Source organism: Gymnoscopelus microlampas (genome assembly GCF_963454915.1).
Source record: "Gymnoscopelus microlampas genome assembly, chromosome: 8".
Lineage (NCBI taxonomy): Eukaryota > Metazoa > Chordata > Actinopteri > Myctophiformes > Myctophidae > Gymnoscopelus > Gymnoscopelus microlampas.
The window spans coordinates 15,417,712-15,434,998 of NC_139945.1; the positions used below are offsets into that span (position 1 = coordinate 15,417,712).

The window sequence follows — 17,287 nt, forward strand, 5'->3', positions numbered from 1 at the left end:
CTTGTGTGAAATAGCCCCTTTGAGGCAGGAGATCAGGTCACAGAAAAGTGCAAAAGAGAGCTCTATGAGCGGCACTGTCACACAAATCTGCATCGGAGGGCTCTCTCTGTTCATTTCTAGTCTGTGACCGAACAAAACGTGACATCAGCGTTTACAGTATATATATATATATATATATATATATATATATATATATATATATATATGCAGAACAGCGTTGTATTCTCACTCTGACGGTGGGATTGGCTCCGTGCTCCAGAAGACATTTGACGGAGCCCAGGCAGAGGTTGGAGGCAGCGATATGCAGGGCCGTCCCGTGGTGGAAGTCACTGCACGTGGAGTTCAGCACTGAGGAGAGCACAGAGCACAGAGCACACTTAGTCATTTAGCTGAATTCATGAATTGTTCCACTTTTTTTTTTACTGAGACAGACAGTGTAATAGGTGGCCATAGCTGAACGGATAGAGAGGTCGCCTGGGAAACAGAAGATCCCCGGTTCATGTCCCGACCCGCTAATTGTCACTGAGCGGAGCTGCCCCCCTATGTAGCGCCTACGGCTGTCACCATTAAGACATTTTACTTGACGATTAATTGTCACTCAAATAATTGCGATAAACGATTTAATTGTGTCTCTGTTGTTGAACATTATTGGAACATTATGAATACAAATTACATTTCTGTTTGGCTTTTAGGCTTCGTAAACAATAGGTGCACAGGGCAGATATGACAAATAACACATATTTAATTACTGTATACTTTAGTATTTATACCATTATACTTGCTTGTAGATCTGCTATTTCCACTATTTTTTGCATTTCTTTGAAAATATATGAACATTTTTAACATTTCAATGATTATGTAAAAAGTTATTGCGATTATCTCAAAAAATTGCGATTAGGCAATTATGTAATAATTGTGACAGGCCTAGCTAGACTAGCACCTACTGCTAGGATGGGTTCAATGCAGAGGACACATTTCACAGCGTATGCCAAATATACAGTAACAAATACCGCAAAGGAGTGGGGAACAAAATATGATTAATTATTACAGTGTTGGAGAGACGTACAGTAAGCTGAGAGGTAGACAGTGTAGGAGAGACAGACAGCAGGAAAGCTGAGAGGTAGACAGTGTAGTAGGAGAGACAGACAGTAGCTGAATGTGAACCATGTCCTGGAGGACTACTGTATGCCGGTGACAATGTGAATGTCCCGACCACAGCACCATTAACCCATTAAGAACTGAAACGCATCTGTGTCACTTTTTGATTTGAGCTAAAAAGCACTATTTTACACTTTGGCTATTCAAAAATAGCAGATATACAAGCTCATAGCGCGGCACCGAGTGCCACGCTATGAGCTTGTAGATCTGCTATTTTTGAAAAATCATGAAAATGTGTGCAAATCTTTGAATATAATATTGTTTTAAAGCGAACATTTTTAACTCAAACAAAATATTTTGTGATGGGGGTCGGCGGCCAAATCCATATAATTTTGGGGGTCATTGAAATTAAAAAGTTTTAGCACCACTGATATAGAAACATACAGTACGTTTTTTCAGAATACTGTTGGGATTTAGAAGACATTTGCAGAATCGGCTTCACGTCTTAATGGGTTAATTGGCATTGGGCACACACATCATTTTTTATGACGCCCCATTAAAGCTGCTCTACCACCACAACAACTACCATGGGACTGTGTTGGGGTTTAAGTGGCTAAAGTCTCAGGGAGCCCGTAACTAGGCTAGCAGAATGCAGTGGTTCATGAACACTCTAAAGCCCGGCACTTCGTCGCGTGGCGGTGTCGCGCATGGAAAATAGCAGACCGACAAGCTGCTGTGAGCTTGTAGGTAGGCTATTTTCGACGTGTGGCACCGCCGTGCGACGGAAAATAAATTAGGCTTTATTCGGGACAACTGGCCCAAAACAGGCTGCATTTAGCTGCATTTATTGTAAGTTTGTTTTCTTTCTTTCTTTCTTTCTTTCTTTCTTTCTTTCTCTCTCTTTTCTTCTTCTACTGTGGAAATTAGAGTCTTCTGTCAGTGTGTTCTCGAGCATTAAATACGGATAAAACGTACTTAGCTCAAGGACACTTCAACACGACACGGTACTCTTGCAGGTATTTAACCAGTGACCTTGTGTGTTACGTACCTTTAGCATAAAAGGGATGCAAATAATGGTAGTGGTGTATGGTGGTCTATTTCCTACAGATCATCAGTTTAATCAATAGATACACAGGTGAGGAGAGATTTTCTGAAATATTCAAAACATTTCATAACAAATAATAGCTAAAGAAGCAGATTGGTTAGCATATCATAGATAGTAGGCTACCCCACTCTTTTGGGGGTATTTTTGTAACAGTACATATTTGCACATCCTTTATATCAAAATTGGCTTAAGGCGGGCGGACCTCTAATGTCACGCTCATGTCACCATGGCTCAATTCCCAATGCAGCCACACCCAAATATGGAGTGTGTTGCCTAACCTCAATGTGTCGTCACTCGTCATGGTATCAGGCGCAAACAAATTAGTCAGCTACATATATGGGCACAAAAGGGGGCATACCCATATATGGGCATATACTGATGACATCAGCTATCTCCATATATGGGCACAAAATGGACAAGGACTGACAGATACAGAGATCCGGTCGTTCAGAGCCACAGATCCGACCGCTATGCCCATATACTGTATGGTTATGTGCACCGAGCAACTTCAAACTCGGCACTCGCAGCGAAAAGGAATCGAGGGAGTGCAGTGCCCGCCGTCGAGTATCCAGCTGTCCAGAACTGCCGATCCAACCAATATGCCCATGTATGGACATTCCAATAGATGGGGATCAGGGATCTCCATACAGTATATGGGCATAAAAGAGACAAGGACCGACAGATAAAGTGATCTTCATATATGGGCATATCTGCATGTCCATATATGGGCATATACTGATGACATCAGAGATATCTGTATATGGGCATAAAGGGACACAGGTAGGCAGACAAATACAGAGATCTCCATATATTATGGACATAAAAGGGACAGACAGACAGGTATAACGGGTCTGACAAAGCCCCCGACACTAGGACTCAAACATATTGGTAGAATCGGCGGTGCGACGTAGGTGTGAGGGCCGCGTGGTGGCCCGAACCTCTAGTATATAAAATGTCCCCTCTCTAGGTGGGGTTGGCGAAAGGGCCTACACTGTGTGGAGTTTGCATGTTCTCCCCGTGTCTCCCAGGGTAGTTAATACCCCTAATTGCTCACAGGTTCTCATTGGAAACAAGACCGCAAGGACTTTCATGAACGACCTGTTAAAAGGAATACCCTCACAAAAACATGTAGTAATGTAATGTAATGTGGTCACTATACCGCCTCCCCCATGACAGCCAGGGCGCCTGATGGAGGGGAAGGGAACTGGTTGGAATAACGTGTTCCATCCACGCGCTACATCCTACCAGGGAAACTCCCCCCTGTCAGTTGACAAGAAGGTCAGTTGGCTCTCATGCACTGAAGGAAGCATGAGCTCGGCCCTGGCCTCCCCAGGCTGTGGGGGACTGGTGTAGCGCTGGTGTAGGGCTGGTGTAGCCCCCAGGATCACTTAGGAAATTGGCACCGGGTGAAAAAAATGGGTTACAAAAATCGCGGGATAAAAATGATTTAGTTAAAAAATAAAATGTCCCCTCTGCATTCACCCATCTCTAACTATTAGAAGCAGTGGGCTCTATTAATACAGCGCTCTGGGAGCAGTTAGGGTTTAAGTGTCTTGTTCAGGGACACTTCGACACACACACTGGGGCCGGGGGGGAGAACCAGGGACTTTCTGGCTCCCAGGTTGGCCTCTCTACCCATTCAGCTACAGTAAGGACACCCATGATACCATGGCTGATTTTGTAGTTGTTGTCCAGTTCATTTTAAAGACATGCAGCAAGCAACGCAACTGAAGCAAAACATTTTTATAATGGGTGTGTTAGATTTAGGTGAGGCATGGGTGCACCAATGTGCAAGCAGACACCAAGATCTAACACAATTATAAATGTGATTAGCTACATCACAGTGTACATGCAGTCTTATGCTGTTTTTAACCAAACATCTTTTTTACCTAAACCAAAATAAACTACAAAATCAAGCTAGGGTTCCATCTGCCTTGAAGTGGTTAAGGCCAGGTATAGAGATGAGGGTGCACGAGGGTGCACGAGGATGCACGTGTGTGTGTGTGTGTGTGTGTGTGTGTGTGTGTGTGTACCTCTAGGTTTGGCTGATTTGAGCAGAACTCTGATGAGCTCAGGGACGTCAAAGTAAGCGGCGTAGTGCAGAGCGTTCATGTTGGTCCAGCGACTCCTCAGACTGACGTCAGCTCCCAGAGAGATCAGCTGAGCGGACAGACGCAAAGCTGCTGCTGGATCACCTACGACACACACAGACATTTCAGGTTTAAATCTGACAGAAAGTGCCATTTTTGCTTTGGCTGTCAAGTACAAATTCCAGCAGAGGCCTCGCCACAGGTTGCATTTATCGCAGCTGCTATGTAAAAGGTTTAACGTTACTTTTTGGGGGTGGGGTGAAATCGTCTGTCCGTCTGTCTATATTTGATCTAACTCACCAACTCCATGAGCTCCAGCCTTACAAGCGTAGTGGAGCAGGGTCATGTCTGTCAATCCATCACGGTCGTTGACATGGCAACCCCGCTTCAGGATCTGGGAGAGAGGGATGAGAGAACAGAGAGACTCTTTCACTTGGAGAGAAAGATGGATTGATGGAGCAACGGAGGGAAGAGAAGAGAAAGGAGAGAAGTACAGAAGGAAAGATGTATTTAAAGTATTTAAAGTATGTATTCACTCATCTTCTAGTCCTGACTGTTCCACCTGGCTGTCCCTCAAGGGCAACTATAGATGTGGACGGTGTGCACAATGCCACAATACCACAAATTGTAAATTCTTCTCACATCCTTTGACAGGTAAAAAGTATAAACAAAAGAGTTTCATCAACTGTAACTCCACCAGTGTGGTGTACATGTTAACCTATATTGGCCAAACAAAAAGATGCCTGAAATTAAGGATCTCTGAACACAAAACTGCTATACGCACAGGCAATATTGAATATGCCATGGCTAAACACTACCTTGAGGCAAAACATGGTTCACCCTCATCTGGATTGAACAAGTGGCTACTACCCCTAGAGGGGGCAACCTCCCCAAATTGCTATCTCAGAGAGAAATGTTTTGGATTTACCAACTCAACACTATGCAACCAAATGGCCTAAATGATGATTTCTCTTACAAACCCTTTTTATAGACATACTATGTGTATTATCATCTGAATAACATTTTCTTTCTTTTATGTCCAAAGTCTCTCTGAAGTGTGAATCCCTCTTGTGGCCTTTCGTTGATATTTGGATGATCTCATTATAGGGTGATGTCTTAAAAAATGAAATTCAATTGATGTCTGTGACGCCTTCATGATCTGTGATATTTGTACTGATTTTGTTGTGAACCACTGATCTGACTGTGACTGTGATACTGTGTAATTGATTGATTGTCAAGCAAGTACCCCCCCCCCACACAGGTGGGGATTTGTGTATGTTTAAAAGAGGTGCATGCACCCCCAGTATCACTCTTTTAATCTGCTCTGAGGAAGGCTACGGCCGAAACGCGTTAGCGTTCACATCTCAATAAAATGAGAAACCACATCTGAGCCACTGTCTTATTTTATTTTGGAGTTCCGCTTTCTTCCACTTAGGTGGTTTTCTTTTGATTTATTTACATAGCTGAGCACCCACTGCCTAAACTAAGAAGGCATCCAGAGGAAGCGCACCGGTTTTCCTTTCTTATATGTATTTAAAGGATAACATACAGTGAGACAGTCATTACTGGTTATTGCGGTATTCTAGTGTATGTCATCCTGCTTCTTACACGTGGACTACTGACAAACTAAGTCAATCACAGAAAATACTAATCAAACAATTTTTTTATTAGCGTACAAGCTTCCATTTAATTATTTCATGTAAAGAGAGGTTATTGCCAACAGTCCTCTGCAAAGTCAAGCTTTCAACAAAGCTGTGCCATAATGAGGTAGAAGTATTTATAATTATGCAGGTTATGGATTCCAGAGCCTATCACTCAGGAATCTTGCAGTTTGTGAATCATTTTTGTCTGTATACTGAGGCTGGTCTCCTGCTGAGTCATACTACAGCACTACTCATCCTCTGCGTCATTCTCTCCCTCTCTGTCTTTCTTTCTTTCGCTCCCTCTCTTTCTGTTCATATTTGTTTTCCTCATCCTTTCTGTCTGCCCCTCAATGACACGTTCTCTCTATCTCTTTCCGCTGCTGTCTCATAATTCCCCACTGACTGTCAGTGTCTTCACTTATCTCTCTCCCTTTCTGTGCCCTTCTCTCTCTCTCTCTCTCTCTCTCTCTCTTTCTACTGGGTCTGACTTACCACAGTTCATCTATCTTTCCTCTCTCAAGGCTCTTCATGCCTCTCTTCCTGTCTGCTTCGTGATGTCCTATCACTAGACGGTCTCCCTGCCTGCCTGTCTCTCTGTTTTCCCCGCTGCTATACTCATGTACATGAGATGTATAGATTCATAATGGTTATATTCAAACATATGTCAGAATAGTCACTCACACATATTTTTCAAGGTCATTGAATCATTCCACATCATATCATTGAACTCTACTGTGCGGTAAAAAAAAAAAAACGTTTTCCGTTTGTTTCCATGAAGGCCACCGGAAAATGAAGAAAAAGGAAAATACTTATTAGTAAACTAGTGAAAATGACAATAGTAGTTGTGGGAATTATATGTGGATATGTTTTATTGTCCCCTCTTGTTTCTTGCTGCTCAGTAGAGGAGATACTAAGTTCACCTGCTGGCCGTCTGCACAATAAATATGGCACTGATCGGTTCAGCAGTTTGTGAGATTAGGTCTGGACAAACGCACGTACGCGCACACGCACACGCACACGCACACGCACACGCACACGCACACGCACACACACGCACACGCACACTCACACTCTCACACTCTCTCTCACACACACACACACACACACACACACACACACACACACACACACACACACACACACACACACACACACACACACACACACACACACACACACACACACACACACACACACACACATAAAGATGGCTAGCGTCTTTCAATTCCACAGATGCATAATGCTCATTGACTGGATGTGTTTATGCCTGGATTTACAGTATGGGTCCATTTTGTCAACTGTCACGTTTAATTAACACTCAGGAACTGGCAGTGTAGTAAGGGGACAGGACGCTTCACTGACACTTCCTGTCCATCACTGGAGATGAGCTCTGCAGCAATCTCTCTCTCTCTCTTTATCTCTCTCTCTCTCTCTTTTTTCTCCTTGATAACACAGTAACATCCTCAGTGTTAAAGGAGAAATCCGGTCATTTTAAGTGTTATGTTTGATGTGTGTCAAATCACTTACCAACGTATAAATGAAAATCGCGTAAATCCACAGAGCCCCCTATCGACCCCCACCGTTGTCATTGTAGGAGGATATAGAATAGCCCAAATTCGCCTATTTTAACCAATGCAAAGTCTGTTTTTTTGCTTCTAGTACTCATTGTTGAGTCCCATGATAATGTAACAGGCGCTAAAACTCCCGACAAGCTAACGGCTAATAACAAACGAGCTAATGCTGGGGCTGCTTATCTCTCTGAATGGCAGCCCCAGGTTGCCAGGTCGGGAGAGAAACCAGCAACCAGCATTAGCTCGTTCTGTTATTAGCCGTTAGCTTGTCGGGAGTTTTAGCGCCTGTTACATTATCATGGGACTCAACAATGAGTACTAGAAGCAAAAAAACAGACTTTGCATTGGTTAAAATAGGCGAATTTGGGCTATTCTATATCCTCCTACAATGACAACGGTGGGGGTCGATAGGGGGCTCTGTGGATTTACGCGATTTTCATTTATACGTTGGTAAGTGATTTGACACACATCAAACATAACACTTAAAATGACCGGATTTCTCCTTTAATATTTACATAATTATGTAACTCTGATAGCGTGCAAATTTACCCAAAAAACTGAACCACTTGGTTGCATTTGTACACTCTCAGAGAAAAAGGTGTAAGTGATATCTTTTGGTTAAAATAAGTGTTAAATAGCATAATATTTCACAATCATTGCTGTAGAGCTGTAATAGCGGTATCACTGTCTCTCTGGCTCTTTTTTAAATAGAAAATATTTGTTTAGGCCAGGATACCAATGTTATCCAATCAAGAGAGATACATCATACAGGAAGGATACAGGACAAAGTGAAAAACATATGACAAATTGGAACTGGAAACTGAAGCAGATAAATGATCTCTGGGTGGTTCCCTCTCCTGATTGGATAGAATTGGTATCCCAATTTTCACCCTCAAATATCTTTCAAAAATATATATATTATCATTATTCGATTAGAGTTAGAATATTGAACAATTGACAACCGTACCTCAAAGTAGTGAGTCAAGTCATCCATAGTACATGCTGAGGTGCTTAATGAACCCATTAAAACCGGGAAAGCATCTGTGTCATTTTAGATTTTACCGTTGGCCATTCAGAAACAGCAGATATACAAGCTTGTACATCTGCTATTTTTGGACATTTTAGAAAAATCTTGAACATTTTTGATTAATATTGAATTACTAAAAAGTTTGAGAACTACTGATTTAGAAGGCATTTGTAGAATCGGCCTAAGGTCTTAATGGATTAAAGTCAGAAGGAGATGAAAGTGGCAGATCTCCCATTGGCTTTTCATAGACGTTGCATACAGTTAACTGGCTTTTCTTTGTTGCGAATCTGGGTCACAGTGAGCTGCAGACTCCTCCTGTCACTGCAACTCTGAGAGTGTAAAAGTGGACCCTTAGGGGTCCGGTTTTACTCCCTCAGAGTTAAACAAGCACCAAGGGTTTTTTCCTGTGTGACAGTCCTGGCGCTGTGTCAGTAATTCATGCGCAGAGCTGAACGCTGAACAGAAATAGGACAAATAGAGCATAACTACAGAGCCACCGTAAACCTCTTTTTAACCCATTGAGACCTGAAGCCGATTCTACATGTCTCCTAAATCTCAGCAGTATTCTGAAAAACCTATGTTTCTATATCAGTGGTGCTCAATCTTTTTCATGTCAAGGACCCCCAAAATGATATGTATTTGGCCGCGGACCCCCATCAAAATATTTTGTTCCAGGGACCCCCCAGAAGCAAAGATTTGAGTTAAAAATGTTCACTTTAAAAATATATATATTAAAAGATTTGCACACATTTTCACGATTTAAAAAAATAGCAGATCTACAAGCTCGTAGCTTGTATATCTGCTATTTTTGAATAGCCCAAAGTGTAAAATAATGCTTTTTTAGCTCAAATCTAAAAATGACAGTTCCAGGTCTTAATGGGTTAAAATAATACAGGCTTCAGTTCATCTTACATGTTCACACATAGCCCCACATACGCACGCACGAATGCACTGGCACGCACACACCCCCCATCTATGCTGTTGAGCAGTAACTCTATCCATCTGTCCTATAGTAGCATTAAGGAGAGGAGAGGTGAGGAGAGGAGAGATGGAATCAATATCTATCTATCTTTCTGTCTGTGTTGAGTTTCCTCAGCACTGGTGTCATGCAGTGGTGGAAAGTAACTAAGTACATGTACTAAGTACTGTACTTAAGGACACATTTGAGGATTTTTTTTACTTTACTGGAGTATTTTCAATTTTCGATTTTTACTTCTACTCCACTATATGTCAGAGGCAAATACTGTACTTTTACTCCTCTACAATTATTTGAAAACTATAGTTACCACTTACTTTGTAGATTTTGATAATTATTACAAAATATACCTTACCTTTAAACTTGGCTATTTTCAAAATATTTTTTAAATACATTTTAGACATATGATAACTTGTGAAACGGGACATTCTGCATAACTGCATTACTTTTGGTACTTTAAGCCTGCATTACCTTTGTACTTTTACTCAAGTACATTTTGATTACCGGACTTTTACTTGTAACAGAGTGCTTCTACATTGCAGTATTGATGCTTTTACTTAAGTAAAAAAAATGAGGACCTTGTCCACCACTGGTCTCATGTTTCAGGCCTTCCCTTTGTTTCTTACAATATGAGACAAAAACTGCAGGTATCCCACTTTGGTTCATAAATAAACTGACCTCAGGGCCGTGCCAAAAGTAGTATTTTTGGCAGACCCTATGATTTTTTTAAGGCACTTCTGCTTTATTGGACAGTGTACGTGTGCACGTCTGTGTGTGTGCACGTGTCTAACCTCGTTGCCAATGATGTCTATCTTGTGCTGGACTTGAGGAACCCACTGTCTGACGATGGCAAACAGCTCTGGAATGGTGGTCTTTGGATCCATCAGGATCTCCAAGCAGGCCGGGTCATTGGGGTCAAAGAATGTAAAGGCTGGAGGGAAGAGAGAGAGAGAGAGAGAGAGAGAGAGAGAGAGAGAGAGAGAGAGAGAGAGAGAGAGAGAGCTCATTTACATTATAGATTTTATTATCATCTCAAACTGCCGACTGATTGGTAGTAATCTGAGTGCATCAGCGTAACGGAACACAGAAGGACAGACAAGAACATCCACACAACACAAGAACACTATGAAGGTTTGTGTGTCTGTGGGCTTTCTATTTATGGTCTGTCTGGTAAGAAACAAAGCCACAATCCTTTGGCAGTCTGAAGAACAAAATGGAAAAAGGAGAAGAGAGGAAGCCATTAGTGAGCATAGCAAATCAGATGAGAGAAGACAGGAAAGAAGACGGATGAGGAAAAGATGGGAGAAATATAAGAGAGGACAGGGAAGGACAGGAAGGAAGGGAAGGGAAGGGAATTAGAATGAAAGCAAGGGGAGATGACAAAAAGGGAGAGGAGAGGAGAGGAGAGGAGAGGAGAGGATGACAGCAGAGAAGAAGAGGCAAACATTAACTACGATGGGAACTCCTCTCATCTTAGCGGAAATCTACTCTGCATGGCTTGCAGTTTCTCTTAGAGCAAATCCAGCAGTAGGTACTGACTCATATGGATATTTCATTTCACTAAGTAACAGTAATCATTTCTGTTGTAATGTCTTGGGTGTCAAGTTGGTGTTTCTCTTGACTGTGGATGTAGGCAGGATCTTACTGGAAATGCACAGCGAAGACTTTGGTTGTGCCGGACCAAACTGATTTGACCCATGTCTGGCTTTGCTACTGTCTGTCTCTCCTACACTGTCTCCCTCTCAGCTGTCCTACTGTCTGTCTCTCCTACACTGTCTGTCTCTCAGCACACACAGACGGACACACGCACACGCACACGCACACGCGCACACGCACACACACACACACACACACACACACACACACACACACACACACACACACACACACACACACACACACACACAAAGCGTATAAAGGAACTGGCCAACTCTGCTGTTTGTCCACTGAATACCAATGAGCCCTGTCTGAATAGCAGCAACCCTGCCTGTAACACAATCAATAGCCAGCTATGAAATGTTGTATATCGACCCCACCTCTTACTGACTGTCATATGGAATCAAAAGCCCATCACAACAGAGGAGAATGTATTGACATCAAATTGAGTTAAGTGATCTGGCATGTGTGGTTGTGTATGTGTCTTTAAATGAGTTTTTCATCTTGTCTGACCCCAGACCTAAGTGGTACTGTACATCAGTGTCTCCCAAACAGAAGGTCGGGACTCATGGCTGGGTTGCGGATACATTTTGATGGGTCTCGAGTAAATATTTAAAAATATTTTTTTCAAACGATTTCTAAAAGTTTAAACAGCAAAAATCGCAACTTTTCATCAATTAAAAACAATTCCAACATTTTGGAATGTTGGAATTCCTACCACTAAATAATTTCCATAAATAAATAAAATAAAAACATTTAAGAAGTAGTGAAAATAGCAGATCTACAAGCTTGTGAGCTTTAGATCGGCTATTTTCACTAGTTTGGGTCTCTCTTTTGGGTCTTGGGCTAAAAGGTTTGGGAACCACTGCTGTACACCAAGGCTGCTTAGAAGCTATGGCAATCTACACAGTGTGTGTGTGTGTGTGTGTGTGTGTGTGTGTGTGTGTGTGTGTGTGTGTGTGTGTGTGTGTGTGTGTGTGTGTGTGTGTGTGTGTGTGTGTGTGTGTGTGTGTGTGTGTGTGTGTGTGTGTGTGTGTCACAGGCAGACCTGTATCCCGAGAGAAGACAGCTATGCACCCACTGCACACAAAAGGAAGTGGAAACCGAGCTACACTTCCTAACCGTCTGTCCATTGTACCAAGACATCAGAGACACATACTTCCCACAGATTACAACCACACACAGAGATTTTGAAAACATGACCAATGACAAAAAACTCCCATATCTGCTGGGCGAAGTACAACAATGTGCAAACACAGCAGCAAGATTCGTGAGTTGCTGTGATAGGAGAAGGATATCGAACGGAACACAACCACCCTAAAGACTAATCATCTAATTATATAAACGGCAAGTTACTTCCGCGCGCCGCTGACGCTATAGCCACAGCTCTGTAATCGAGTAAACACAACGGCCAGACACCACATCTCGCCAACACAGTAGCCACGGCAAACGCGCAGATTTTCCGGGTGGCGTAGGCCACCTATCATTGCTCACTTCACAGTTTCCACGTCGCAACAGAATTTATTCCACTCACGACATTACGGACAAAACGGAAGGTGAATCGCTTTCGTACCGTTTACCGTGCACACCACCGACACGAACGGCGACGGCTTGAGCCGAAACAACACGAGCGGCCGCCATTAAACTCTGCCCATCTCCTCCACAACAACACACAAGCCGCTCCTTTGCTTCAACCCCCCCCCCCCTTCTTACGTACCTCCTTTGTTCCACCCAGGCCGTTACTTTCACTTCACTCATGTCTCGATCACAATATGTCCGTCCTTCACGTGCCATGCACATCCCAAACACAAAAACAAACGGCCACGGCCACAGCACAGCACGTTGCCCTGCTAAATCTGGTAAATAAACCAGCCTAGGTTCATGACACCAAAGGACTCGACAGTGATGTCATCATTATGCAACCCGGAAGTACAAATACCAAGGATACGTCAGTGATGTCAGTCGGGATGCCACGTTTGTGCCAGGTTTTTAAAAAACATGAAAAAAAACAAAACACCGAAGGGGTCCGTCATCTTCCACGGGGGTCCCCGCGCATCCCGACACTCCACAGGGGGTCCGTGGACCAGCAGGGGGTCCGCGGACCCCCTGAAACATAAAAAATATAATTTCTTCTCATTTTTCTTTTTTTTTTTTTTGACTTTTCCCCAGTTTTACTCCGGCAATTTGGGTACCCCAATATACACGCGCCCACGCTGGGCCCCGTGCGCGGCTTGAGGGGGGCGTAGCCCCCCGAAACTCTAGTTGTGTATATTCCTGCACTATACCTGCACCCAGTGATCTTGGTACATAGAAATTGATCTATTGAAGATTCTGACTTTCAAATGTAATTTTTTTTGTTTTGATTGTATTGCTGTATTGTTGTATTGTGCTTTTTGCTTTGGCAATGTAAACGTATGTTTTCTCATGCCAATAAATCCCTTTGAATTGAAAATTGAATTGTGTGTGTGTGTGTGTGTGTGTGTGTGTGTGTGTGTGTGTGTGTGTGTGTGTGTGTGTGTGTGTGTGTGTGTGTGTGTGTGCACACGCGAGCGTGTGCACGTGTTTGTACATGTTTGTGTATTAAGGCAGCAACATAGTGTTATGATCAGTGTTGGGCAAGTTACTTTTAAAAAGTAACTAGTTATAGTTATTAGTTACTGCTCCAAAAATGTAATTTCGTTACTTTACTAGTTACTAAATTATGAAAGTAACTAGTAACTAGTTACTTTACTTTACTTTTTTTTTAAATAAGAAAAAATGTATAAAATAAAATAAAAATATATATATTATTTCCAAATGATTTTGATAGGCTATACATAAAAACGTTTATTTGTTTCTTCTTCTTTAGAAATATTTTCTTTCACATCAGGATGTAATGATCATTACACTCAAAGCAATGCAATAACCCTTACCCACCTATCTCCCACACTCCCTCCCCAGTCAGTTATCAGTTTGAATGAATTTGATGTCATTTGCATATAGATGTGAGTGGCCTTAATTTAACTGACAAAACCTTTTTTTTATTTTAAAATAAAAAACCTCTCACACTTATGCCAGTGTACTGTATTACACACACACACACACACACACACACACACACACACACACACACACACACACACACACACACACACACACACACACACACACACACACACACACACACACACACACACACACACACAGAAAGAGAGAGTTTTAGTGTTGCTCTGTGGCACCGTGAGAGAAAAGACCATTGTAGTCATTATGAAACGTAGTGGAACAATTAAACGTCTTTCTGCACTGTAGTGGCCCTGCTGCTTTCACTGCTATTTTGCTGACTAGTTCTCTGAAGGCAACAAACTCAACCGTTGCGATGGGAAGCATGTCCTCCTCAACAACATACCTGCCAATCAATCTGTTTAGTTGAGTCTGGGTGACATGCTGTGGCGTTCGTTTTTTGGCTCCATCTAGATCACTGCTGGTGGAGTCTTCTTTGGCGACTAGTTTTATAACCCCATGTACTTTAGTTAGGTGCTTCAGGAGATTAGCATTGCTGTTACTCGATGTGGACAATGTTTTCTGTCACTGCAATGTCTTTAGCGCCCTTTATCCCCACAAATTCTAAATAATGGTTATATTTCCAAGCTGCAAACTAACGCTGCGCTTTCGCTCAGCTGAGACTGTGTGTGTGCGGTTGTTGTGGTGGATGTGTTGCCGTGTGTGTGTGTGTGTGTGTGTGTGTGTGTGTGTGTGTGTGTGTGTGTGTATGGCAAGACCCGCCCAACTCTGTCTCTGATTGGCTTAGGCTGACATTTTACCCCCTGTTAACCAATCATCACTCCTCTCTCTCTGGCAACTTTCACTTTCTCAAGTTAGAGTGAGTGGGAGCGCTTGAATTTGCCTGTATCCATCCAAGCCTGCCTGTCCTGTTTAGATGACAGGCAAGCTGCTCCGCGGGGGAGACAATGCAGTTGGATCACTTAATGTAACGCAGTAACGCACCTTTTTAAATCACAGTAACTATAACGCCGTTACTGAATTGGAAAAGGCAACGCGTTACGTTATTAGTTACCGCAAAAAGTAGTTGCGTTACGTATCATAACCAACACTGGTTATGATACTGAAGGTCAGTGGTTTTCAACCAGTGGTCCGGGGACCACCAGTGGTCCTTCAGGGGGTTCCAGGTGGTCCCCAGCTAAATGATTAGGAGAGTTAATGATGGAGAGTTGGTAACCAAATGGACCCTTATAGATCTTTAACTCTTGAGAGAGTAAAATGGAACCAAATGGACTTATGGGTCCATTTGGTTTCGTGGCATAGCATGTATTTAAGGAGGCAGCACCTACCGTAGTCTTTGGGCAGAGGGGCCTGTGCGGACAGGTGCACCATGGGCCTGCGGCGTGGCTCGTGGACGGGGCTCTGGTACTCTGACACCGACAGCGGCTCCACCTCGCCCTCCTGGTCCGGCTCCGGTAGTCCAGGCGCGGACTCCTCCACGGCCTCCTCCCCCTCCTCTCTCTCCTCCTGCTCCCCTCCTCCTTCCTCGGCTCTCCCCTCCCCCTCCCTCTCGTCCTCGAGCTCGTATTCCCCCTCGTCTTCCTCTTCCTCCTCTTCCTCCTCCTCCGTCAGCACCTCTTCCTCCTCCTTCTCTACCCTGCCCTCCTCCTGCTCCTCCCGGTCGTGCCTCTCCTTCTCCTGGGCCTCCGTCTCCTCCAGCTTCTCCCCTTTAGTCATGATGATGTTGTTGTTGTTGTTGTTGTTGCTGTTGCTGGGCCTGAGAAGGAGAGAGGGACAAAAATACAACATTCAGCCTGTTTTCTGCCATTTTGTTGTCATCTTCATTTCTGTAAACACACATACACACACACACATCAAATTCACCCTGGCGGACCAATGTAATCTTTATTATTGAACCAAAAAGACGTGTTGAGATTCGACATTATATTTTCCAACTGAGAAGTAGCAGACTGATGAACCCATAGATATAAAAGTATGGAAGGTGATAAGCAATCTCCTTCCCTGTTCACATGCAGCCACCTCTGACTTGATGATGCTTATTGTGTTGAATACCATAACCAACACCTTAAGCCAACACCTCGGCTAAGCAAACCATAAACAACTACCGTCTGCCACGGGACCCTCAAAAGCAACATTAGTGTTACAATATAACATTAATAAAAGTTGAATGCATTCTATTCATCTAAAAAAGGAAATTGAGTCATGCTAGAAGCTGTGTAGTTGCAAACAGTAATGGGATAAGCAACAACACATCCAAAATAGAATAAGAAGCAATAAAGGTCTGACAAATTCAACCTCTTACCATGATGTATTAGATGCAGTCAGGATGGCCAGTGTGATTCCATATTATGTGACTGACTGTATAATTTTCACTTAGCAGCAGACCCAGCAAGGCTATTGTTGTTCATGATCATGTACGTGTGTGTATTCAATACAGCATAGACGTTTTAATTACAAAACAATCTCATCTCATGTGCTGGCAAGAACTCACAGTAGCACTCAGCGTGCAACAGTGGCGACGACATTAACAGTTACAGTATGTGGCCGTTGTCATGCATTTGTCATGGGACCTGTAGTAGATAGTAATTCATATGTCCACTAAACTCTGGGAAGTCTAATACTTGATATTTGCTTAGTTTGAAATAAAATCGACGATTTCCTCTGATATTCAGCTTGATTTGGAGGCACCACCTTCTGCCTACCACGGCAGAAATTATGTTTTTAAGGAGCTGTCTGAAGCATTTTTCTCTTAATACAAACTGCAGATCCATGCAATTTGGAACTGACCTTTGTCAGTATTGCAATTATGTGATGTGATTGCGGTCCTAACTGCCAGCCAATCACGGAGGCCGTGGGGAGGAAGTACGTAGATCCCTGGCAGGGCCTCTAATGCGTGCTGATCTGACCTCCTGCCTGGTCAGGGTGCAACAGTTAACCAAACTACTCCATTTAATCTATTTTAAGAAATAATCGCTAATTTAATAAAGTCATCAATTTATAATCAAAAGGATAAACAAAAATATTAAAATACGGTAGTGAAAATAGCTGATCTACAAGCTCACAACACATCGTGTTACATCGGCCTCAGGTCTAAAAGGGTTAATTCTCCTCCACCTCCCTC

General features: G+C 42.9%; 1 protein-coding gene across 2 annotated transcripts in view; it reads right to left on the reverse strand.

The window, feature by feature from the left end:
* clip3 (CAP-GLY domain containing linker protein 3) overlaps nucleotides 1–17,287 on the reverse strand; it is a 43,525-nt gene that overhangs the window by 13,940 nt on the left and 12,298 nt on the right. The window contains exons 2-6 of one of the 2 annotated variants that reach the window (XM_084064201.1): nucleotides 15,495–15,922; nucleotides 10,302–10,441; nucleotides 4,594–4,687; nucleotides 4,237–4,398; nucleotides 230–348 (exon numbers count right to left, since the gene is read on the reverse strand). In XM_084064201.1, coding sequence (XP_083920327.1) covers nucleotides 230–348; nucleotides 4,237–4,398; nucleotides 4,594–4,687; nucleotides 10,302–10,441; nucleotides 15,495–15,882 — 903 coding nt within the window. In that variant the 5' untranslated portion in view covers nucleotides 15,883–15,922. Of the gene's footprint in view, nucleotides 1–229; nucleotides 349–4,236; nucleotides 4,399–4,593; nucleotides 4,688–10,301; nucleotides 10,442–15,494; nucleotides 15,923–17,287 lie in introns of those variants that run through there. The other variant, XM_084064202.1, reaches the window with a different exon arrangement.